At 46.6% G+C, this 26683-nt stretch overlaps 1 protein-coding gene across 1 annotated transcript in view; it reads left to right on the top strand.

The window, feature by feature from the left end:
- The window catches only part of BANK1 (B cell scaffold protein with ankyrin repeats 1), a 311769-nt gene that overhangs the window by 93482 nt on the left and 191604 nt on the right, over positions 1 to 26683 (top strand). Inside the window, exon 7 of the mRNA XM_029076540.2 lies at positions 18026 to 18222. Within this exon, the coding sequence (XP_028932373.1) occupies positions 18026 to 18222 (197 nt within the window). The remainder of the gene's footprint in view (positions 1 to 18025; positions 18223 to 26683) is intronic.

Below are 26683 nucleotides of genomic sequence, written 5' to 3'. Positions count from 1 at the left end.
CGGAACACTGTACTTGGTGTCGTGGGCGAGGAATATGTCTACCAACTCTGTTCTGTTGTACTCTCCCAACCGCTCAGTACAGTGCTCCGCACGCAGTAAGTGCTCAAGAAATAGGATCGATTGATTGATGCGATACAACAATCTAACAGATATAAGAGGTCGTGGATCCTCATTTTACAGATGAGGAAACTGAGGCTCAGAGAAGTTACCAACGACCAAAATGTTATATTGTACATTGTATAAATGTACATTATACTGTACATTGTACAAATGTACAATATAACAGAGGTGGTAGGCGCAGGCCCTGCCCGCAACAAGCTGACAGTCTAGATGAGCAACCACCGGAGGCCCCTGAGGAGTGGGGAGATACGGACTGAATATTTTCTTTAGAAAAAATGATCTAAGCAGCAGGGTGAAGTAGGGACTGAAGTGGGGAGAGACAGGAGGCAGGGAGGTCAGCAAAGGGGCTGATGGAGGAGTAAAAACGGGAGAGTACAATAAAGTGTGACTGTGGGCAAGTCACCTAACTTCTCTGGGCCTCCGTTCCCTCATCTGGAAAATGGGGATGAAGACTGTGAGCCTCACGTGGGACCACCTGGTTACCTCGCGTCCCCCCCAGCGCTTAGAACAGTGCTCTGCACACAGTAAGCGCTTAACAGATACCAACATTATTATTTGTCTGCTGGATGTGAAGAGCGGAAGAGTTCCGGGGAAAAGGTAAGGTAAGGTGTGAGCAGGAGGGTGACTGTGAAGGAGTCGAGAAGGGGTTGAGTATACGAGAAGCAGCTGGACGGAGCACGGGCCTGGGAGTCGGGAAGTCCTGGCTTCTAATCCCGGCTCCGCCACTCGCCCGCCGTGTGACCTCAGGCGGGTCACGTCACCGTCGGCCGGGTGACTCTGGGCGAGTCACTTAACTTCTCGGTCCCTCGGTCGCCTCATCTGTAAAATGGGGATTAAAGACCGTGAGCCTCACGTCGGCCAACCCGATTACCCTGTATCTACCCCAGCGCTCAGAACAGTGCTCGGCACATAGTAAGCGCTCAACGGATGAATTTTTTTTGCCTCTGGGCCTCAGTCACCTCACTTGTCAAATGGTGATTAAGACTGAGAGTCTCATGTGTTAGCTTGGATCTACCCCAGTGCTTAGAACAGTGCCTGACACATAGTAAGCGCTTAACAAATATCATAAACCGCCTCCCCCCCCAAAAAGGCACAGTAATTAGGGTGGCTTGAGAGGAGTGACACTCCCAGAAGCCTCACGTCCCGTGTGGCCACAGCAGCGGGAGGCTTTTCCGACCTCTAAAATTTGGGGAAACCTATAATGATAATGTGGGCATTTGTTAAGCGCTTACTATGTGCAGAGCACTGTTCTAAGCGCTGGGGTAGATACAGGGCAATCGGGTTGTCCCACCTGAGGCTCACGGTCTTCATCCCCATTTTAGAGATGAGGTAATCGAGGCCCAGAGAAGTGAAGTGACTTGCCCACAGTCACACAGCTGCCGAGTGGCAGAGCCGGGAGTCGAACCCGTGACCTCCGACTCCGAAGCCCAGGTCCTCCCCACCGAGCCACGCTGCTTCTGCTTACGGCTGTGGCTTCAGTCGTCTGCCTCACCGCTCTCAACCCACTCCATGCCACACCTCCCCAGTGCCTACCACTCTGCTTGGCAACTAATAAATGCTTTAAAAATATCGCGGCCACGTTACCGTACAATCCCTGTGTTTTGCACCGTGGAGAATTTGGCTGAGGAAAGCAGACAGTTTTCTGTGGCCCTGTCCATCCTCTGATTGACTAGATTTGAGCTGATGGATGGAGCCCAAGTTGGGGCTCTTTTTTTTTTTTTGCCATCCACACCATCTCTCTCATTTAGCTGGAGGCCGGGGGGCGGATTGGGCAGTCAGAATGGCTTGGTGGAAAGGCCACGGGCCTAGGAGTCAGGGGACCTGGGCTCTAATCCCGGCTGTGGCACTTGCCTGCCGTTCGACCTCGGGCACGTCGAGAAGCGGCGTGGAATGTCATGGGTTCTAATCCCGGTTCCGCCACTCAAAAGTCACTTCCCTTCTCTCTGCCTCAGTCACCTCATCTGTCAAATGGGGATCAAGACTGTGAGCCCCACGTGGGACAGGGGACTGTGTACCGCTTGATTACCTTGTAGCTCCCCCGGCACTTGAGTGAATGCTTAACAAATATGATTATTATTATTATAACAAACACCACAGTTAGGAAAGCGACTGGAATTCTCAACAGTATTTCCGCTCGGGAAACTGCAAGCTCTTTATGAGCAGGGCTCATGTCTACTCGCCCTACTATACTCTCCCAAGTGTTGCTGCAGTGCTCGGCATCCAGAAAGCACTCGAGAAATACTATCGATGGTTTAATTGGGTGAGGCAGCTGAGACAGGCATACCTGTTATCTGGATGTGATGCCAGGGGTTGGGGAGGGGGCTACTTTAGACTTGCGCTGCTGACGGAGACTATTCTTCGGTCAACCGAGGAAGGGAAAGTGTGGAGGACGGAAGGGACGGAGCGGGGGAAGTCTGTGTTTTCAACATCAGTGCCGTTGAGGGAAACAGATCGCTGCTAAATGTGTGAGAGAGCTCTGTCTGGTTCGGTTACTCTTGTTTCTTGAAAAAAAAAAGACCCTCTGCTGCGGGTGCTTTAAGTACTTAAAGCGAATTAAAATTTGTCTCTCGTGGCACTAAATAGAGGCCTGCAGATCACCTTTACCTTTCTTAAACCTTGCCGTTAAGTACTCGGGGTAAGAAGAGTTTCTTTGTAAACTTTTTATAAACAGCAAACGCAGCATCCCACCCTATAGCAATCGTTTAAAGGGAAAGAGAGTTTAGAGGGCAGAGAGATCTATCTCAGCAGGGTGTCAAGGCTTATTTTACTCTCTGCTTTACTATCCTTCCTTTAATTGAGTTTCTAACCGAATTTCTCGAGGTCACGTTCACTGTGTTTTCCGTGGCCTCTAACTGAAATGTTAGGGTTCTGTTTTCTGCTGCGGCAGGGTGCTCTACCCATAGTCTGTGATAGCGTGTGACCCTGGAGGAAATGGGAAATTTTGTAGCTACAATTTTATCCCATTTTGGATAAATTCAGGCAGGCATTCTCTCCCACTCTCCCTCTTTCCCTCTCCATCTCTATTCCCTCTTCCTTTCTCCTTCTTTATCTCTCCCTCTCTCCACTTCCCTCTCTCTTTCTATTTCTTTCCTTCTCTCTCTTTCTCTATTTCTTTCTCTTTCACTCACTTTCTCCCTCATTCCCTTCTTCTTTTTTCCCTCTTTTTCTCTCCATTTTTCCCTCCTTTCTCTCTCTCTGTGTCTTCCTTTTTTCCCTCCCCCTCTCTCTTCATCTCTTTCTGTCTCTTCTCTCTCTTCCTTTCTCTCTCTTTTTCTGATTTTCACTCTCTTTCTTCTTCACATGCACATGCCCATTCTTCTACACATTCTATCACAAAGGGAATTCCTGAAGTTTTCCGGGCAGTCTGTGAACTCTTTTTAAGATTCTGGAAATTGACCATCAGATGAATCAATCGATCGATCATAGGTATTTGTCGAGTACTTACCGTGTGTAGAACACTGTACTAAGCACTTGGGAGGGTACAATTTAACAGAGTCAGTAGACATTTTTCCTGCCCACAACAAGTATGAATGGAAAGAAAAGCTCTAGGCGTAAAATACAAAAATAAGAGGAAAGTTTATCATCTCGCTCTTATTTGACCAAAGTCCCTAAATTCTCCCTCTTCTAGACTTTCCTATTGTCAAAAGAATTGGAGCTTTTGTTTTTATGAGAAACAGCGTGGCTTAGTGCAGAGAGCACAGGCCTGGGCGTCAGAGGACCTGGGTTCTAATCCCACCTTCGCCACTTGTCTGCTGTGTGACCTTGGGCAAGCCAATTTACTTCTCTGGGCCCCAGTACCCTGATCTGTAAAATGGGGATTAAGAATGTGAGCCCCCCGTGGGGCAGGGACTGTGTCCATCCGGATAACTCGTGTCTCCCCCCGCGCATAGAACAGTGCTGGACGCATAGTGAGTGCTTAACAAGCACCATAATTATTAGTAATTATTATTGTCATGGAGACAGCTCGCTCTTCCTCAACCATATCAACTGAGAAGGCTGAAGTAGGTAGGAAAAAAAATGGAATTAGACCCTGTAATCATTGAGATCTTGGAGAGGTTAGGATTGTGAAACTCTGCCCAGAAAAAGAAAGAAGAGCACAATCACTCAAGGCCGCGTTTCAAGCGGACTTGTTCTCGAATTGTGTACCCTGCCCCACGGCTTCTGACATGAGAATGAAAATTCTAGCCCCTAAGTGCCCCGAATCGTTTTGATCCGTCTTGTGTTCAAATAATTGCTACTCATGTGTTCAGTTTCTGTGGGTTCACACAAAAGATGCAGGATTTCAAGGTCAACGGTAGTAATTATCTGCAATCATAGCGGAGAGTTCTGAATAGGACTATCAATACTTTCCATTTGGTAAACGATGACAGCAGGAAAATAGGCACTCGTGTACACTCCTTTTAATGTGAAAAATACATGTGTGGGTTAGAATTGTTTAGGAGAAAGAAAAGAGGTACGTCTGGCCGTTACGGGAATAGATGAGCACGGTACTGGTCGGGACCTTTACCGTTGGCTTTCGAAGTTGGTTTTCAACATCACCAGTTGAAACGGTGAAGTAAACTGAGCCATGGGAGCGGACAGTGGGCCAGCTTTCTCGGACATTACTCTAGGGCCCAAGGGTGGCCCCGTGTAGTAACTGGGGCATTTGTTAAGTGCTTACTGTGTGCCCGGCACTGAGGTAGATAGAAGGTTATCGGGTCCCTCCTGGAGCTCACGGTGTAAGTAGGAGGAAGTAGTATTGAGACTCCATTTTGCAGATGAGGCCCAGAGAAGTGAAGCGACTTGCCCAAGGTCACACAGCCGACACGCGGCGGAGTCAGGATTAGAACGCAGGATCTCTGACTCCAGGCCCTAGCTCTTTTCACTAGGCCACGCTTCTTCTCCTAAGAGTCCAGGGAAGAGGCCAGCGTCTGGGAGAGATTCTCTCTCAAAATTCAAGCTATGAATTCCTATATCGTCATCTCCTTCTTTTTTTCACTGAGGGCCAGCTGAGGGCATCTGAGTATGAAGAAATTTGCTTTTTCCCACCTATTCCATCCCAGCTGGCTACATTACAGGTGGGGACACCTCAACGACAATACCGTTTTTTATCAATCTGTCGATCGATGGCTATTTTTGAGTGTTTACTTTCTGCTGGGCACTGTACTAAGTCTTTAGGAGAGTTCAGTAGAATTAGTAGACAAAGCCCTCGCCTCAAGGAGCTTACAGTCCAATCAGTCAGTCGATCAATGATATTTATTTTCATTCTTTTATGGTATTTGTTAAGCACGTGCCAGACGCCGTTCTAAGTGGATTCCAAGTTGTATACTGTCCATGTCCCGCCCCAGAGTATTTTTAGAGAAGCAGCGTGGCTCAGTGGAAAGAGCACGGGCTTGGGAGTCAGAGGCCATGAGTTCGAATCCCGGCTCTGCCACTTGTCAGCTGTGGGACTGTGGGCGTCACTTCACTTCTCTGTGCCTCAGTTACCTCATCTGTAAAATGGGGATTAACCGTGAGCCTCACGTGGGACAACCCGATTACCCTGTATCTCCCCCAGCGCTTAGAACAGTGCTCGGCACATAGTAAGCGCTTAACAAATACCAACATCATTATTATTATTCAAGGCTGGACACTATCTATGTCCCACATGGGACTCACGGTCTTAATTCACATTTTACGGTTGTGGTAACTGGGGCACAGAGAAGTGAAGCGCCTTACCCAAGGTCACACAGCAGACAAGCGGTAGAGCCGGGATTAGAACGCAGGTCCTTCTGACTCCCAGGCCCATGCTCTAATCCACTATTCCGTGCTGCTTCTCTATTTATTGACTGCTTATTGAGTGCAGAACACTGTACTGAGCACTTGGGAGAATACGATAGAGTTCAGAGATGTGCCCTTGGCTCACAAAAACCTAGCAGTCTAGAATTTACAGTTTTAGGGAACTAGTTCCTCTGCCGGTCAATCGATAGCATCAATTGGCAGAGTTTTATATTATTGTATGAAAAATACCTGAAGTGCTGTATTTCTTAAAAATGGTTATTGAGTTTGTACTAAATGGATATATTAACGTCGGTTTGGTTTCGAATTGCACGTATGCTTTTTCAAATACAGCAATTTTATGGCTCCGATGCAATTAAATAGGTATTTTCTATTTTAAAATCATAACGGAATATATTTCTTCCTTCGTGATAGAATAATTGCAGCTATTGAAAAAAATGAGAGCCTGATAGGAAGCCCACCTGTGCATTAAAAATCTTTTTTTCATTACAGATTCACTTTTATTTATTGAATTGACAATTTTTAAGGTAATTGGATTAGTGCAGACATTATAGAAAACATTTCGAGAGGATTATGTGCCCAAATCAGTAAGCACATGCAGATACAGGGCAATCTGAACATATGCCACGGTAAAAAGTAATTATGCCTAGGAGAACAGACTTTCAATATACCCTGTGACTTTGGCTAGGAAGTTCTTGTGGGTAAGGAGCCTGGGTCTGGCTTCCGTCGAACAATATTTTGCACTCAGTGGGGTAAACGCTGTGCAGAACACCATACTAAGAACTGGGACTAACTACTAAGTACCGTAGGTGGGAATCAGACGTGGTCCCTGGCCCTCGTGGGGTTCCCGATCTCAGAGTGTAAGGTGGGAGTGAGGACTGACAACAGATATGTCGAGGGCAGATGAAACGATTATCTAAAAATAAATAAATAAATACATAAAATAAAAGCATGATTACCCCCCGCCCCCATCCTCGCCGCCCTGAAATCCATATCCTTGTGGTCAGATGCTTTCCCTGCTTTTAATGTATTTTCGTGTCTGTCTCTCCCGTTAGACCGTAATCATGATGGTCTTTGTTAAGTGCTTACTATGTGCCAAGCACTGTTCTCCTTCAGGGCAGGATTCATGCCTATCGTCTGTATTGTACCCTCCCTAATGCTTAGAACGGTGCACCACACAAATTAAGTGCTCAAAAAATACAGTTGGTTGCTTGCGTGATAGGGTAATGTGGTTAGAGAAGCAGCATTTCCTAGTCCTCGTGGATCAGAGCTCGACATTCACAGCCACGAGTGGAGTCGTAGTGGCTGCTATGGATGTCACTGACCTTTCCAAGGTTCTGCGTTTCAGAGTGGAGTCGTAATAATAATGTTGGTATTCGTTAAGCGCTTACTATGTGCAGAGCACTGTTCTAAGCGCTGGGGAAGATACAGGGTAATCAGGTCGTCCCACGTGAGGCTCACAGTTAATCCCCATTTTACAGAGGAGGTAACTGAGGCACAGAGAAGTTAAGTGACGCAGTGGCTGCTATGGATGTCACTGACCTTTCCAAGGTTCTGCGTTTCAGAGGGGCTTCCCGACGCAGCTGTTTCAGTCCTTCCTACCGAGGTGAAGCAGGCAGGATAATAATGTTGGTATTTGTTAAGCGCTTACATGTGCAGAGCACTGTTCTAAGCGCTGGGGTAGATACAGGGTGATCAGGTTGTCCCACGTGAGGCTCACAGTCTCAATCCCCAATTTACAGATGAGGTAACTGAGGCCCAGAGAAGTGAAGTGACTTGCCCACGGTCACACAGCTGACCAGCGCCGGAGCCGGGATTCGAACCCATGACCTCTGACTCCCAAGCCTGGGCTCTTTCCACTGAGCCACGCCGCTTCTCTAGGGGATGGGATGGAGGCTGACCTGGGGACAGACCACTATGATAATAGGAACAATTCCGCTTCGGATAACCCGAATATTACATTTAAATGAACTTGAAGGGTAAAAACTGTCGTGGTGGCATGTACGGAGGGACATCCGGTAAACCACAATCAAGGGGAGTAACGGTGTGGATCAGTGGAAAGGGGACGGGCCTGGGAGTCAGGGGACCTCGGTTCTCATTCCTGCTCTGCCACTTGCTTGCTGTGGGAACTTGGAAAGTCACTTAACCTCTCTGTGCTCCGGTTTCCTCATCCGTAAAATGGAGGTCCAATATCGGTTCTCCTTCCAATTTAGTCTCTGAACCGGGATAGGGACTGCGTCTGACCTGATTATCTTCTATCTGTCTCGGCGCTTGGCTCTCATTAAGCGCTTAACAGATAACACGGTTCTGTCGGATTACGGCTAGGTAACCGTACAACCTCCTTCAAAAAGTATGGGCTGAGTCTCCGTTGGACCTGGGCTCATTTCGGTCTGCCTCAGACATAGATGCTTTCCGCCGGAGGGCTAGTTTAAAGCGAGCTGCATCAGTGAGGTCTGAACATCGATTCGGAGGCATCGTTGGGCTTTATCTGCTGAGGTAAGCATCACAGAGATGATTGTGCCATAAAGTTTACCTCAGTCAGTGAGTGGTATTCACCGAGTGCTCAATCTGTGCAAAAATGCTTTGGAAAGTACAAGAGACGGCCCCCTGCCTCTCCCCGCCCCAGTCCGCGCTCCGCTCTGCTGCCCGGATCATTCTTCCACGGAAACGTTCCGGCCGTGTTTCGCCATTCCTCGAAAACCTCCGGTGGTTGCCCATCCACCTCTCCATCGAACAAAAGCCCCTGGCCGTCGGCTTTGAGGCCCTCCATCGCCTTGCCCCCTCCTGCCTCACCTCGCGGCAACCTAGCCCGCGCGCTTCGCTCCTCTTAGGTTAACCTTCTCACGGTGCCTTGATGTCATCTATCTCGCCGCCGAGCCCTCACCCTCATTCAGCGCTGAGAACAGTGCTTGGCGCCCAGTAAGCGCTTATCAAATGCCATCATTACTCTCCTGCCTCAGGCCTGGAACGCCCTCCCTCCTCAAATCCGACAGACAGTTACTCTTCCCCGCTTCAAAGCCTCACGGAAGGCCCATCTCCTCCAGGAGGCCTTCCCTGCCTAAGCCCCCCTTTTCCTCTTCTCCCACTCCCTTCCGCATCGCCCTGACTCGCTCCCTTTGTTCTTCCCCCCTTCCCAGCCTCACAGCACTTAGCGTGGCGCAGTGGAAAGAGCACGGGCTTTGGAGTCAGGGCTCATGAGTTCGAATCCCAGCTCTGCCACTTGTCAGCTGTGTGACCGTGGGCAAGTCACTTAACTTCTCTGGGCCTCAGTGCCCTCATCTGTAAAATGGGGATTAAGACCGTGAGCCCCACGTGGGACAACCTGATTCCCCTGTGTTTACCCCAGCGCTTAGAACAGTGCTCTGCACATAGTAAGCGCTTAACAAATACCAACATTATTATTATTATTACATATCTGTCATTTTTTTAATATTAACATCTATCCCCCCTCGTCACCCCCCAGACTGCAAGTTCACTTGTGCAGGGAACGTGTCTATGCATTGCTGTTTTGTACTCTCCCAAGCGCTCAACACAGTGCTTTGCACACAGTAAGCGCTCAATAAATACAATTGAATGTATGCATGAATGACTGAACAATACAGTAGAGCTGGTAAACACAAACTCAGCCCTCAATTAATTTACAATCTAGTGTCTTGCCTTGTCTTACGCCGTCGGGTCGTTTCCGACCCGTAGCGACACCACGGACGCATCTCTCCCAGAACCCCCCGCTCTCCATCAGCAATCGTTCCGGTAGCGGATCCGTAGAGTTTTCTTGGGAAAAATACGGAAGTGGTTTACCATTCCCGCCTTCCGCGCAGTAAACCTGAGTCTCCGCCCTCGACTCTCTCCTGTGCCGCTGCTGCCCGGCACGGGTGAGTTTTGACTCGTAGCCGACGGCCTTCCGCCCGCCAGCCACTGGCCAAGCTAGGAACGGAACGGACAGGCCTCTGCTCGACTCTCCCTCCCGTAGCCGAGACTGGTGGAGGACTGGAAACTCTCCGGGTGCCACCCTGAGAGGGGAACAGTCTAGTGGGGGAGACAGAAATGAAAATCAGTGACAAATGGGGGAAGCGGCAGAATATAAGGATTCATTTATCCATTCAATCGTATTTATTGAGCACTTAACATGTGCGGAACACGGTACTAAGTGCTTTGGAGAGTACAGTATAACACTAAACAGATATTCCTGCCCACAGTGAACTTATAGTCTAGAGGGGATGTGTACATAAGCACTGTGGGGAGAGGGGAGGAGTGTGATTATCAAAGTTCTTAGAATGTACAGACCTAAATGCATAGATGATGTGGACGGGAGGAAGAATAGGCTCTCCAAGTGCTCAGCACAGTGCTCTGCACATAGTAAATGCTCAATAAATACCACTGATTGATCGATTAGGAGTTGAGAGAGTAGTCAGGGAAGGCTTCTTGGAGCAGATAAGATTTTAGTAGGGCTTTAAACCTAGGGAGCGTGGCGGTCCGCCTCCCTAAACACCGGGGTCCAATCAATTAATGGTACTTATTGAGCGCTTACTCTGTGCAGAGCACTGTACTCGGCACCTGGGAGAGTACGATACGATGCCATTCCAAGGACAGGAGCTTCTGGTCCCTTAGATATCTGGCAGGTTTGTCTAACTGACACTTCCCATTTCCCAAAGAAGCTGCTGGATAATAAAGCTTTTACGGTATTTTGGCTTTGCCCCTGTTCTCTCCCCTGTATAGTCCCGCTCGAGAACAGTATTAACAGTGAGAAATCGTGAACTTTCACCTCAGAAAAAAGCCCTGTCCCGTTTCCACTCTGGTGGGCCGCTGCGCGAACCCCGTAAAAGCGGGCCTTTGGGAGACAGAGAACGCCGACATCCTTAACGCAGCCGTTATAACGATCAGTTTCCATCTAATGTTTCGATGCCATTTGGACATCTAAACCGATGGATGCGCCTTTCTGAAATTCCTACAGACGGGAAGCGGGATCGCAGTTCTTAAATCCGTTAGGTTAACGTGGCCTAGTGGGAAGTGCACACCAATGGTCGTCGGAAAACCCGGGTTCTAATCCTGGCTCCACCACTCGGCTCGGGTGTGACCTTCTTTGTGCCTCAGTTTCCTCCTCTGTAAAATGAAGATTAAATGCCCGTTCTCCCTTCCCTCTTAAACTGTGACCTCTACGTTGAACAGGGGCTATAACAGAGTGGATCGATTGGGATGTAACACGGTGCTTGTAAGTGCTAAAAGTATCCCACAGTCGTTATTTCCGCCTAACGTCTGACCAATTTATATAGATTTCCCAAACAGCTGCTAACTATCGAGATATGACTCTTCGCATATTAACAATAAATGACTTCCTGCATTGCCATACTCATTCTTCCGATGCGATTTCATCGAGAAATCGCGTGACTTTCCCCATCCCCCTCTCGTTTCCTTAAGGAATTAGATCAAACCCTCCTGTGGGCAGGAAACGTATCGGCCAATTCCGTTGATTTGTACTCTCCCAAGCGCTTACGGGGCTCTGTAATTAGTAAGTGCTAAATAAATACTACTAATGGAGGATGGCGGTGATGGGGAAAACTGAAAATCCATATTACCCAGGAAAACAGCATTAAGGTAGAACTACCTCAGAACCAACAGCTGTTTCCCTCATCGGAAGCACTGCCAAAGAAAGCAGATGCAATGAATCTTGATTAATTATATGAAAATTGCCATGAAATGAAGCCAGATGTACCGCAGTCTAAGCACGAACAGCACGGTTTATAGCTTCTCTTAAAGAAACTGTCTTTCGTATTTTTCACCCCCAGTTTCTATAATGCATTCGTCAAGAAAAATAGTGCCCATTACGGAAAATTAAAATGGAGGATGGACGATACGTTTTTTTAAGTGTTCTCCCCGGAACGCTCTCCCGAACAGCAGGGATTAAATGAAGACACGATGAGTTTATGAGTAGAAAGGTCCAGCCGTGCGTGATGTAGAGACAAAGAAGGTAGTGGAGAAGCGTTGCAAAAATGATAAAAAAATACAGCCTTGGCCACAACTTGCTCCCTGAGTTTCCAAGCCCACTCTAATCGGTGCCCATCTGCACCAGTGACTCCGGCACCATTAAAAATGTGTAATTCCTCCCGCCCGTCTCCCAGAGACGATGATTTTCCACCCCTTCTAGAGCTGTGAGCTCGTCTGACGGCCTGGTCCCCACGTTGCTCGGAAGCTCAAATGCTTTCAGTAGTGACGACCCATTAGTGGCCACTGAATCAACTGATCTCACCGTGGGTTTTCGTCGACCTTTACGTTGCCAATTCCTTCTAGGCCGGGTCTAGAACCTCTGTTTCCCTGTCCTTTCCTAAGTGCTTCGTGCAGGGCTCTGCCCACAGTAAGCGCTCAATAAATGCCGCTGATTGAAAAATTCGCAACCTGTTCCAGATTTACAACACGTCCGTCAATCCATCAGTCGTATTTAGTGAGGGCTTCCTGAGGGCACGGCGCTGTACAAGCACTTAGAGCATTGTATTGAGCGTACAATACGATAACGGACACATTCCCTGCCCACAACGATCAGTTTCAACGTTAGTGTAGCCCCGCACTGTGGGGGAGAGGTTTGCTGCTTAGAACGGTGCTTGGCTCATAGTCAGCGCTCAACAGATACTATAATTATTATTATTTTGTAAGTGTCAGGGGGAGGGGACGCAGGTGGAGTGGGAAAAAACAGGAGGCGGGCGGTGGGGGGATTATAGGATCGCTCCACGGAGTCGACAGGGAGAACCGATCCCTTCACTTTACTTCCGCCGAGCTGAAGGTCGTGTATCCGAGTGTCGGAAGAGCCGTCCCGCGTTTTGAAGGCGATGCTGCCGACGACACGTTCTCATCCGGAAGGGTGCCTGTCTTTTAGTTGAAGTGAAGGTAGTGAAGTGAAATGTCTACGGGGTGCCAAGCATTCCTCAAAGCACTGGGATGATGTCCCCAAATGGGAAGGAGAAATGGCTACTGGTCCCCAAAGGGCTCGAAGTTTTAAAACAAATCAGAATTTTAGAGACACTCTCTTGGGTCCTTTGTCCATGATGATAATAAGAATAATACCATTGATAATCATAGTATCCATTTAGCACTTACTATGTGCCACACACGCTGGTGAGAAGCAGTGTGGCCCAGTGGGAAGAGCACGGGCCTGGGAGTCAAAGGATGTGGGTTCTAAACCCAGCTCGGCCACTTGTCTATTGTGTGACCTTGGGTAAGTCACTTATCTGTGCCTCAGTTACCTCATCTGTCAAATGGGCATTAAGGCCATGGGCCCATGTAGGGAAGGGACTGGTCCAACCCAATTATCTTGAATCTTCCTCAGTGCTTAGTGCTCTGACCGGAACATAGTAAGCACTTAACAAATAATAACAATAATGTTGGTATTTGTTAAGCGCTTACTATGTGCAGAGCACTGTTCTAAGCGCTGGGATAGATACAGGGCAATCGGGTTGTCCCACGTGAGGCTCACGGTCTTAATCCTCATTTTATAGATGGGGTAACTGAGGCACAGAGAGGCGAAGTGACATGCCCACAGTCACGCAGCTGCCAAGTGGCCGAGCCGGGATTCGAACCCGTGACCTCTGACTCCCAAGCCCGGGCTCTTCCCACTGAGCCACGCTGCTTCTCTTATAAAAACATACTGTAGTAGATCAGAAATAATGAGATAGAAATAGTTCTTAACCACATAACATGCACAGCCTAAGGGGGAGAAAGAATAGGCATTTTATCCCCATTTCACAGATGAGGAAACTGAGGATCAGAGTAGCCAAGTGACCTGTCCAACGTCACACAGCAGGCAGGTGACAGAACTAGAATTAGAACCCAGGCCTCTGTTCTTTCCCCTAGGCCACACTGAGAGCATCTTGCAATTCAAGTAACTAATGCTCAGGCTGGTTACGGAGGATAAAAGCATGACTTACCACCAGCAGGATGCGGATGCGAGTTATTTTTGCGCGAGTGGTGAAGGTTCGCACCGAGCCATCCACACTCTCTCGTCTAAAGCCGTGTTCCCCGAGCCACGGTCCTGAAGGCCAGACTGGGTGTTTAGAAAGGAAAATTAGCCAGGTTTGTTCGAGGAGGGAGAGAAACGTCTCATAGAGCTCTAGGAAATTACTGAAAGAAATGGAAGAATTTTTTCACTGTTCTTTTGTTTTTTTCAAACAGGCAGAACAGAAAACCTAAACAAATTAATAGAAGACATTCGTTAGGTACTTAATCCGTGCCAAGTAATCAGTCAGTAATTCAGTATTTATTGAACACTTAACTGGGTATTAACCATATTTGATTTAGAGCAATAGTCTGCCGCTTAATCAGGCGATAGTATTTATTGGGCCCTGACTTTGGGCAGAACACTGAACTAAGCACTTTTGGAAAACGCGACGGAATAAGTAGATACGTTCCCTGCTCTCAAGGACCTTACTACCCAACCAATGTTCTCAGCTCTGGGAAAAGCTTCAGGACATTGTACCTGACCCACAGGGAGTTTACAATCCAAAAGTGGACCGTGGGGAGGAAAGAGATACCCAAGGGAAGAAAAAAAAAGTCAACAAAAGCAACAGTTCAGCAACAAGACGAGTAGAAAGTAGTTTGGGGATTTCTCACTTTTTCAAGCAGAAGAGCCCTGTATCGTAACTTAGCACTCAGGTCAGTGCTCAATAAATACGATTGAATGAATAACTGAGCTTTTCTGGGATTCTGTTGTTGGGAAGGTATTCTTCTGCCTTCCTTTTTTTTTTTGTGCAGGGCAGAGAGGCTTAAACGAGTAGAGACCACTTTTATTTATAAGACATCGAATCTGTGGAATTTATCATGCCAGATGTTCCCGTTTATAAACCGAATAAGGCTCGAAAGGGATGAAAAATTAATCTCAATAAGTCTAGTCTCTGCCACCGCGCCGGCTCGGCATAAATCAATTACGGGACTCATAAACCTCAGATTTCAGGCATAAACTGATGATTAGCCAAGGGCGGGAAGAAATTTCCCCACAGTGAAGAGGAATGAAGGAAACTATGGCTGAAACAAATGGCACGCGAGCTCGTGTGGCTGAGGATATGGCTACCAACTCTGTGGTAGCGTACTCTCCCAGTGCTTAGTACAGTGCTGTGCACACAGGAAGCGCTCAGTAAGTACCACTGATTGATAATCTTGGGAGCAGGGACTGTGTCGACCTATTCTGTCGTACTCTCTCATGCCCTAAGTACAGAGCTCGTAGACAGTGAGTGCTCCAAAAATACTTTCGATTTACTGATCGATTAATCGATATAGCTCTGTCCACATAGGCGGCTGTGGCTGTTTGTTGTTTGTTTGTTGTTATAGTTTTGTTTGCTCTTATATTGTACTCTCCCAATCACTTTGTACAGCGCTTTGCACGCAGTAAGAGCTCAGTAAATACGACTGAATGAATGGCTCTCCAAATGTAGCTAGTCCATATAACGCAGATACTTTCTAATCTTCGGCCTTCACTACAACACAAGTCATTCAGTCGCACTTGTTCCCCAAGGTGGGGAAAATATTCCAATTCGAATGATGCTCGTCCATGAAACCTTCCTTTTTGAAACACTTAACTGATTTTCCCTTCTTGGTATACAATATGTGTGAGCTGAATAAATCCTAGACTATTGCTTCAGGACGATCTATTTGCAGGATCGGCCAGTCGGTTCAGGTGGAATTTAGCGGAAGAGAGATTGTCCTTGGTCACAAGTGGTTGACCGGTTATTGACATCTTCTCATGCTTCATCCCCATGAAGTTAGAAAACTGAAGTTATCATTTCTTCCTGTTTCATTTCCGTTCATTTTGGGGAGCATTCAGTGGAAAGCTCTTTGAGGACAGGGCCTGAATCTTTCATTTCTACCGTACGTTCCTTCAGGCCTAATATAGACGGGCTTGAAACTTCTATTGTGAAGTACACAGTTCAGTTGTTCTGTGAAAGATAATAATAATAATAATAATAATGTTGGTATTTGTTAAGTGCTTACTATGTGCAGAGCACTGTTCCAAGCGCTGGGGTAGATACAGGGTCATCAGGTTGTCCCGCGTGAGGCTCCCAGTCTTCATCCCCATTTTCCAGATGAGGGAACTGAGGCCCAGAGAAGTGAAGTGGCTTGCCCACAGTCACGCAGCTGACAAGTGGCAGAGCCGGGATTCGAACCCATGACCTCCGGCTCCCGAGTCCATGCTCTTCCACTGAGCCACGCTGCTTCTCTAGAAGCACGAGATATCGACATAAGCACTCGATAGAATGTTCTGCACACAGTCGGTGCTCAGTAGAGTTCTGCCCTTGGTAGATTTTTCAGTAAATGTTTTTGATGGTAGTAATGATGATGAAGTGTCATATAATCTGCTTTTTTAAAACGTATTTTTACTCTAATAGCTTTCCCATACGTTAGACCTTTATAGGACGCATAAAACTGCCTCTTCGTAGGATGCCACAACACTCTGTGTCGGTGGAGGACAGCACAGTCACGTGCAATTTTTTAGAGTACACCGATGGACGGTTTCCCTAGGGTGATTAAGGATTCGTAACCGCCATTCACTAAGTTCCCTTTGGGAAAGCTTCATTTTCATTTATCATCGCAGGTTGTGCCTGATTAATAAATGGATTATAATTGCTAGTCATTGTGGAATACGTCCTTTCAAACGTCAGTAAGGAAGCTGTGAAAACCGAAGTCAGGATTTTAGAAGATACGAACGTAAGAAATGCCCGCTGGGTGAGAACGATGGTCGATTTAGCCCAGTATTCGGCCTCTATTTAAATCAATCAGTCAATAAACTGTATGTATTGAGTGCTTACTTTGTGCAGAACACTGTACTGAGCATTGGAGAAACTACAGTACAATAGAGTTGGTAGGTAGGATCCGTTATCAAGGAGTGCACAGCCTATGGGGGGAAACACATTAAAATGCGTTAACTATCAGGGGAAATAGCAGTGTATAAGGCTGTCAATCAACCCATCACTCATATTTATTGAGTGCTTACAGTGTTCAGTACACAGTAAGGAGCATTTGGGAGAGTACAATGTAGCGCAATGAGCTTACGGTCTAGAGGGGCATAGAGATTAATATAAATAACCAGATCCCGGCCACATACATACATAAGGGCAGTCGGGCTGAAGGAGGGATTAATAAAGGGCGCAAAACCAAGTTCAGGGGCCACACAGAAGGGCATGGGAGAAGAGGAAGTGAGGGTCTAGCTGGGGAAGGCCTCCTGGAGACGTGTTTTTAATGAGACTTCGAAGGTGGAGAGAGTGATCTTCAGTCGGACGTTGAAGAGGCAGGATTCAGGGAAGCAGCGTGGCTCAGTGGAAAGAGCCCGGGCTTGGGAGTCGGAGGTCATGGGTTCGAATCCCGGATCTGCCACCTGTCAGCTGTGGGCAAGTCACTTCACTTCTCTGGGCCTCAGTTACCTCATCTGTAAAATGGGGATTGACTGTGAGCCTCACGTGGGACGACCCGATGACCCTGTATCTACCCCAGCGCTTAGAACAGTGCTCCGCACATAGTAAGCGCTTAACCGCTACCAACATTATTAAAATGGGGATGAAAACCCTTAGCCTCACGTGGGACAACCTGATGACTCTGTATCTACCCCAGGGCTTAGAACAGTGCTCTGCACATAGTACGCGCTCGACAAATACCGACATCATCATCAGGATGCGGGAGGGAGGACGGCAGTGAGGTGGATGAGATCGAGGTACAGTGTGTAGGTTGGCCATTAGAAGAGCAGGGTGTGTGAAGGTTGGGGTTGAAGTAGGAGATTAGGGAGACAAGGTAGGAGGGAGAGAGCTGATTGAGGGTCTTTCAAGATCGCTGGTGAGTAAGGAAGATGGGAGGGCAGCGAGGAGGTTGATGCGGCAGTCAAGATGGGATATCATCATTTCTTGGATCTCGGAGCGGGAGCAGAGGAAAGGAAAGATTTTAGAGACGTGGTGAAGGTAGACCCGACAGGATGCCGTGACATATTGAACGTGTGTGTGTTTTGAAAGCGTATTTCATAGAGCATTTATTGTTTACTACGGGCCGGGTCCTCGGAGGATGAACCGTCGGGAGTTGTCGTAGAAGGGGAAAGCATTCGGTCGTTCCGTTTGAATGTTCAGGAGTCATGATCCAGTTGGACTGGCGATCTATAATAAAAGCCTCTGGGTCTCGTCGCTTCCAGGTACTCAGTACAAAGAACTGCCCACCCTTCTGCACTGCGCGGCCAGGTTCGGCTTCAAGAACTTGGCATCCCATTTGCTCTGGTGTCCGGGGGCATCTCGGGCATTCCAGACTAAGAACTCTCAGGGCGCAGTCCCGGTTCAGATCGCCAAACACCACGGTCACGACGAACTAGAGGAAATCTTCAGAAAATTCTCCGTAAGTTTATCAAGTTTCTTTTTCTTGCATTAACTGCCCACAAAGGACCAACTGTTGTACTGTTTTCCCTGCCTGTCCTCGGATGTTTCCCTGTTCTCCTGTTCTCCCCGGAATATATCGGACATGTTTTGCTGTTGGCAGAGTGGTTGGATCCAGATACAGAGAGATCCTTGACCTAATGAAAAGCTTCATTAGGAAGGGCGAGAGATGCGTAGGATAGTTGTCCGGGAAGAGATGGCCTCCGCTTTTCAAAGAAAAATGATCCGCAAGAAATGTCTCTTGCCTTTCTTATTGAAAATACATGCAGTACATAGCTGATCTTGCTTGAAGGCTCCAGGAATCAACACAGAAAACGCTTTAAAGGTTAAAAGGCTTCAAATCTGTCTCAAACGTTCACCTCATCAAACCTTCACCGGCTTGAAGTGATGCTTACCTAGGCTGAATTTGAACCTCGGCAGTAACTTCCCAAACAACTAATGTTCTTTGAATGCGCTACTATTTATTTTTTTGTCTGTCCGTCTCTCCCGATTAGACCGTAAGCCCGTCAGAGGGCAGGGACCGTCTCTATCTGTTGCCGATTTGTACATTCCAAGCGCTTAGTACAGTGCTCTGCACATAGTAAGCGCTCAATAAATACTCTTGAATGGAATGAATGAATACTATGAACCAGAGGATAGGATGAACTATCCTGTAGTCCAACTTGTCCAAGAACCTCAAACATCAATCGATCAATGGTATTTATTAATGATAATAATAATAATAATGGTATTTGGTAAGCACTTACTATGTGCCAAGCACTGTTCTAAGCGCTGGGGTAGATACGCGGTATTCAGGTTGTCCCACGTGGGGCTGTCGGTTTTAATCCCCATTTTACAGATGAGGGAACTGAGGCACAGAGAAGTGAAGCGGCTTGCCCAAGGTCACACAGCGGACGAGTGGCAGAGCCGGGATGAGAACCCACGTCCTCTGACTCCCAAGCCCGGGCTCTTTCCACTAAGCCAAGCTGCTTCTCTAAGCAGCTGCTTCTATTAAGAGAATACCGAGTGCCGAACACTGTACTAAGCGATTGGGAGAGTACAATACAACAGAGTGGTGGACAGGTCACAGGTCATGGGTTCGAATCCCGGCTCCACCACTCGTCAGCTGTGTGACTGTGGGCAAGTCACGTAACTTCTCTGTGCCTCAGTTACCTCATCTGTAAAATGGGGATGAAGACTGTGAGCCCCACGTGGGACAACCTGATTCCCCTGGGTCTACCCCAGGGCTTAGAACAGTGCTCTGCACATAGTAAGCGCTTAACAAATACCAACATTATTAAGTTCCCTGCCCACAATGAGCTTACAATCTAGAGGACAGGATCAGTCCTTTCCAGTGTTCAGAAAGATCCCAGGCCTGGGAATCAGAGATCCTGGGTTCTAATAATAATAATCACGGCAGCGTGGCTCAGTGGAAAGAGCCTGGGCTTGGGAGTCAGAGGTCATGAGTTCGACTCCCGGCTCTGCCACTTGTCAGCTGTGTGACTGTGGGTAAGTCACTTCACTTCTCTGTGCCTCAGTTACCTCATCTGTAAAATGGGGATTAGCCTCACGTGGGACGACCTGATTACCCTGTATCTCCCTCAGCGTTTAGAACAGTGCTCTGCACGTAGTAAGCGCTTAACAAATACCAACATTATTATTATTATTACTCTGTGTCAAGCACTGTTCTAAGCCCTGGGGTAGATACACCATTATCCCAGCCCCCGCCACTTAATTGCCACGTGACTTTAGGGAAATCTCTTAACTTCCCTGTCTCGATTCCTTCATCCGCAGAATGGGGATTAAATACCTGGTCTCCCTCCTACCGAGACTGTAAAACCCATATGGGACCTAATCATCTTGTATCTGTCCCAGTGCTTCATGCAGGGCTTGGCACAAAGTAAGTGCTTAAAAAATACTATTATTGTTGTTATTCTTGGGAAATCGAAATTATTTTCCTTTGTGGTTTCTTCTCCTGGACAAGGCATCGTTTGAGCCCGAGGTGAACAAATGGGTTGACATTAATTAAATTCATTCCCGTGAAGCTACTCGCATAAACCCCTTTAAGGGACAGGGACCGTATCTAATTCCTACCCTTGTATTTTCTCCCGGTGATTGGTATAGTGTTCTGCACATAGGAAGCACTTAATACCTTCTATTATTACTAATGATAATTGTAACGATTACGGTGTTTGTTCAGCACTGTTGTAGCACCGCGGTGGAAACGAGTGAATCAGACCGTTCAGAGTCCCTGGCCCGCACGGGGCCTACGGTCTAAGTAGGAGGGATGATTCAAAACGGGACTCCTTCTCTCAGAACTCCTTATCTTCACACACACAAATCCTGTCTTCCCCCTGACTTTCCCATCACCGCAGAAGAGCATCGCCATCTCTCTTGCCTCCCAAGGCTTTGCGTTTCCTCCACGTATCTCTCTCATTCGACCCACATCTTCAATCTGTTACTCAATCCTGTCGATTCAACCTTCGCAACCTCGCTAAAATCCGCCCTTTCCTCTCCACGCAAACTGCCGAGTTAGTCCGAGCACTTATCCTAGCCCGCCTGGATTACCGTATCAGCCTCCATGCCGACCTCCCTGCCTCCTGTCGCTCCCCACTCCAGTCCACACTTCGTTTTACTGCCCAGATCATTTTTCTACGATCATGCTCAGTTCTTGTTTCCCCACTCCTCTAGTATCAAAGGGAAACTCCTTACCAGTAAGCGCTCAGTAAATACGATTAACCGTTTAAACTCACTGATTCATTCCCCCTCCCAAAGCCGTCTCTGAATCTTGGTGTCACTTTTGCATTCTTCATTCCACCTGAGGGTGCGAACTGCGAGATCTGGGATTTCTGTGGCCTTTCTGAGAGGGAAAGTCGTTTCTCAAGGATTTGCCCCGGCGGTATCGCCCCAGGGAAATTCCCCAAGAAGAATTTTCACCGTACAGAGTACCAAGACGACCACCATTCAGCTCCAAGAAACATGTGGGTGCCCTCTGGGGAATTATTAAAGCCAAACCTCACTCCACCTCAGAGATTGTATTGGACCTAAGGAATTTATACCGAAAACACTAAATGCACAGAAGTCTGAATATAATTAGTCCTTGTACTCATAGAGTGCCTTTCTCCTCAGAAGCTTAAAACGCTCTTCCAACATAATAATTTGATTCAAACATAAGACAACCTAAAGAACGGGCACGAAAGCAAGTTGACGGTTAGAAGACCTGGGTAGAATCTCTTTTGTATCCTCCTCTCCAATCTGAATGTCTGAGCCTGCCTGGCCCCGCTAATAAACGGTCACCACGAAAACAGTTTATTTTAGTTATCACTTAGTTATAACACCTAGCTGGCCCTGTCATCAACAGCATTCCCCTAAAGGATTGAACGTGATGGTTTTTGTTTTCTTCTGGGCTGCTTTATTGAGCTACCGGGAGAGTTTGGCTTGTTACGGGAAGAGTTTGGCTTCTGGGGAGATTCAGCTTCCTCGAAGGCCTCCGGACTTAAAATGAGAGGCTAGAACAGAAAGCGCCACGATGCTGGGAATCAGTAGTTTGAGAACTATCACACGTCTCTAGGCGACTGAAGGAAGGGACATCTCTAAAAGCAAATTCTAGAGTTTTATGCAAACCTTCTGTGTCCATAAATAATTGTGGGTGCCAAATTTTTCTAACAACCACAAGGTGATGAGCCAACCCTGTAGGCGTCTGTATTTGTAGATGATGATACTCAAAGGTGCTTCCTGTTGGTTTATCTGTTAGAGATATTGCTATATTTTATCTTCCGTCCTGTTGAAGAAATGTGGAGGTCAGGATTCTTTCGGTGCAGGGTTGAGAGGAATATATTTTAGATTTTTTTTTCAAAAAAGAGACCATATATTGGGACGGATGCCCCAGGAACATCACCCACCAAGACACTTCTCTGTTCTTGTTTTCAAACTGGATGAATTATGCGGAAAATCCTCCTTTAGGGGCCCCGTTCTTCAGCGTTAACAGTTGGCTGCTGAATGAAGGCAGCAGAGCTGGTTGAAAGAGCAACTCAGAGGCCCTTGTTTCTAATCCCTGCTAGGCCCCTTGCCTGCTGTGGCCTGGGGCAAGTCATTTAACTTCTCCAAGCCTCAGTTTTCTCAACTGTAAAATGGAGACTAAAGAATTATTCTCTCTCCTCCTCTAGACTGTAAGCTGCTTGTGGGCAGGGAATAGGCAGGGAATGTGTTTACCAATTCTACTCTAAGTGCTTAGTAATAATAAGAATAATAACGTTGGTATTTGTTAAGTGCTTACTATGTGCAGAGCACTGTTCTAATCACTGGGGTAGATACAGGGTCATCAGGTTGTCCCATGTGAGGCTCACAGTCTTCATCCCCATTTTACAGATGAGGTAACTGAGGCACAGCGAAGTTAAGTGACTCTGCACACAGTAAATGTTCAGTTAATACCACCGATTGATCCTTAGAGCGTGAGTACTCTGTAGGATGGGGACCGTGACCAAACTGATTATCTTGTGCCTACCACAGTGCTGGGCACATAATAAGTGCTTAAAAATATCACAATTATTATCAATAGGGCAACAACGTTGTGCTATTAAGATATTTTATTTCTAATGGCATATATTTGTGTGCGTGTTATTTGAAAAACTGAAATTTAATTCAGCTAAATCAAAATGGTTCTGCAAATACTCTTGGGGAATTGTTCACAAAGGAGAATAATAATAATACCAATAATAATACCAATAATAATTGTTAAGCGCTTACTCCATGCCAAGCACTTTGATAAACACTTAGGGAGATATATGATAATCAGGTCAGACACGGTCCCTGTCCCACATGGGTCTCACGATGGAAGTAGGGGGGAGAACAGGTGTGGAATCCCCATTTTACAGATGAGGAACCTGAAGTACAGAGAAGTGAAGTGACTTGCCCATGATTACATAGCAGGTCCTGTGACTCCCAGACCCATGCTCTTTCCACTGGTCCCTACCACTTCAAGAATGAACATAAGTGAAATTCTTTAAAAATTATAAATTCATATCTGTCAACAGACCCTGTTATCTTCTGCATGAAGACACTCATCCACATCTTCAAATGCTTCCCCTTCATTCACTGTAATTTTGCTTTTACTTTCCGTCTTGTCTCCAGATGCTTATGAAGGGCAGGAAGTCGATCCTAAATATCAAATTTCAACTGTGTTGGGTTGTAGCTCCAGTAAGATTGCAAATTCCAAATGCTGCCCCTGCTGTGTATCAATAAACCTAGAAACTCAGTTTTCCTGAGAAATGCATGAAGGGGATTTATTAAAGCCAAACTTGACTCCACCTCAGAGATTGTGTTGGACCTAAGGAATTTATACCAAATACACAAAAGTCTAGATATAATTAGTCCTTGTACTCAGAGTGTCTTTCTCCTCAGAAGCTTAAAACACTCCTGGAACGAGATTTAATTCGAATTTAGGACAACCTAAAGTTGAGCCCAGTGTGGGACACGGACTGTGCCCAAACCATTTACCTTGAATTTACCCCAGCAATTAGTACAGCGCCTGGTACAGGGTTAGCACTTAAAACATACCACAATTATTAGAGAGGTAATTAAAGAGCAGATATTCTGGTTTCAGGTATAAAATAGAACTCGAAGAACTCTGTATGTCAAGATTAAGAGCCAGCATCAAGGGAAAGGCAGAGTAGAAATAAATCCCAGTTTTCCAATCCTAATCGATCAATGGTATTGACTGAGCGCTTATTATGTGCAGCTCACTGTACTAAGGGGTTGGGAGAGAACAACAAGACCGAATTAAGAGCGAATTTAGGAGTTTACGCTCTAGAGGACTACTAATCCGAGAGGAATCCGAATGCACTTGTTTCTCTAAGATAGAAATTTCTAAGAACTAAAAGAGTCAATGGGTTCTATTGCTAACCGGAGTGAGAATAGCAAATGGAACTTAATCATCAACCAGTGAGTCAGCTTTATTCAGTGAACACTCACTTTGGGCAGAGCACTGTTCTAAGTACAAGATTATATTTCATTCTCCCATGTACTTAGAACAGTCTCTTTACCGAGCTCCTTTTGGGCAGGGAACGTGTCTACCAACTTTATTATATTATAGTCTCTCGGGTGCTCTGCACACAGCAAGCGCTCAATAAATACCACTGACTGATTGATTGAAGGGATCCCTACCCTCAAGATCTTTGCATTCGAATTCATAAATCCACTCAATAACCTTTCCAGGTGGGAAATCAAAATTATATTCATTATCCCTACCTGCCATCACATTAACCCCGCTGGTCGGGCCAGAACATCAGTTCCCCCTTGTCTGTCAGTAACCATGTCTGCGTTGCCTTTAATAATTACGATATGTGTTAAGCAACTTACTCCGTGCCAAGCACTGTTCTAAGCGCTGGGAAAGATACAAGGTAATCAGGTTGTCCCAGGTGGGGCTCACAGTCTTAATCCTCATTTTACAGATGAGGTGACTGAGGCACAGAGAAGTTAAGTGGCTTGCCCAAGGTCACACAGCAGACGAGCGGCGGAATGGGGATTAGAACCCACGTCCTCGGACTCCCAAGCCCGTGCTCTTGCCACTAAGCCACGCTGCTTCCCCACGAAGCATTCCCCACTGATGCCTTGAGTATTATCACCTCCTTGAGGGGAAAAGATCGTGTCTAACGACTGCATTGAACTGTACGGTCCGGAGAGCATAGGACAGTGCCCCGAACTGACAGGTGGATTGATTTTTAGGAGATTCACTGAAAGACCTGGGCGTTGGTCTTTGCTCCTGGGTAGCCACTTGCAAAGGACTGGCAAAGTGCCTTCTAGTGGATGGCCAACAGTTGTAAGACTCCCCCCAGTCCTGCTCCAGAGGAAGCGGAGCCATGCGCTTTCATAGCCAAAGTCGCCCATCGCCACCCCTGAGGGCCCGGTAAGAGGCCCTTGTCTTCAGCTCAGGGTGAGCGTTTATCGCAAGGGGCAAGGACAGGATTAGAGATGGCTCACCTTCTGCTCGTTTTCATCAGTGCCCTTAATCATGAGGGCCTTTGATTCCTTCTGACATTAGGGACCTTCTGTTCTGGGGGACATCGGAGATCTCCTCTCTCTGACCAACATCACAATTCCAGCCCGTAAGGCAGAGCTTCAGTGGTACTCCATGTAGATTTCTAGTTCTTTCAATTGTGGGAAGTACATCAATGTTTTAATAAATAATAGTGAATCAATCCTCTTACCAAAAAAATGTTTTATCTTTGCTCTCTGCGTTAGCCTATCTGAAATCAGAAAAGCAGAGAACTGGCTTTTACCGGGTTCCTCTAATGGATGGGAATATGGGAAAACAACGCTATTCCCGCTAGAGCGGCTAGGAGCCAGAAAGAAGAATCTAGTCTAGTAGTTTCCAGAAACTCACCCACGTGAGCAATGGAGACTTTCATGGCTGTTCATTTTCACCTTGGCAAGTAGTCCAGCATTTCAGTAGCCAGTGACCATAGTCTTCTTAAGATGTATCACAAAGATCATGAAACAACAACTTGTCCCTTACCCTTTGAAGATTAAAATGTAGCGATGTTTCAAAACCTGCAGATTTTCTCATCAATTTGTCTAAAACCCAGTGTCGGACAGATGCCAGTAACCGTTTTCGTCGGGTCCCTGGTATCCATTTTGGATGGAGCAGACCTGCAGGACAGAGAAACAACTGGGAATCAGTCAAGCACTGGTATTTATCGAGTGCTTACTGTCTTTATAGTACTGTGCAAGAATGCGATCAAAGAGATGCCTTACCTCCCCACGGTGACCAAGCTAGAGGAAGATCTGGGAAGACCGTCCACTCCCTTTCCCATTCCCGGAACACAAACCTTCTTAGGAGCTCATTCCTTGTCTGATTGGTGTCACTGTTGATTTACCAGCCTTTGCCACCATTGACCGGGGGACTGCCATATTCATTTTAATAGCGTGGCCTGGCATTGCTAGTTATATTTCTGCAGATTAGCGCACAGGGCAGATTAGCTCTGCACACTGTAAGCCTTCAATAAATACCACTGACTGATGGCCGTGTTATTTATTAATATTAAAGAAATGGGTAAACCTGTCGTGAATGAACCGATTTCTAGTTTACCCATTTTTTAAAATAAATAAAACAGCGATCAGTCAGTGGTATTTACTGAATGCTTACAACTAAGTGCTTGGGAAAGTGCATTATAACAAAGTTGGTATAGACATGATCCCGACCCACAGGGAGATTACAGTCTACGGGGGAAGACACTCAAAAGAAAAATTATAGATGGGGGAATTAGTAGAGTTTAAGACTATTTGCATAAATACTGTGAGGCATTAAATCACACTGGCAGTAGAGCATCGCGGGGTTGGGGGGGGGGGTCATGTAAATGTATATTAGTTATTATAAAACTAATATATAAAAATATATAAAAAACTAAAAAGTATAATACTTGAAGAGTATAATCTCATAAATATTT

The sequence above is a fragment of the Ornithorhynchus anatinus genome, chromosome 12 (genome assembly GCF_004115215.2).
Source record: "Ornithorhynchus anatinus isolate Pmale09 chromosome 12, mOrnAna1.pri.v4, whole genome shotgun sequence".
NCBI classification, from domain to species: domain Eukaryota; kingdom Metazoa; phylum Chordata; class Mammalia; order Monotremata; family Ornithorhynchidae; genus Ornithorhynchus; species Ornithorhynchus anatinus.
This window is presented reverse-complemented; position numbering and strand designations above follow the sequence as displayed.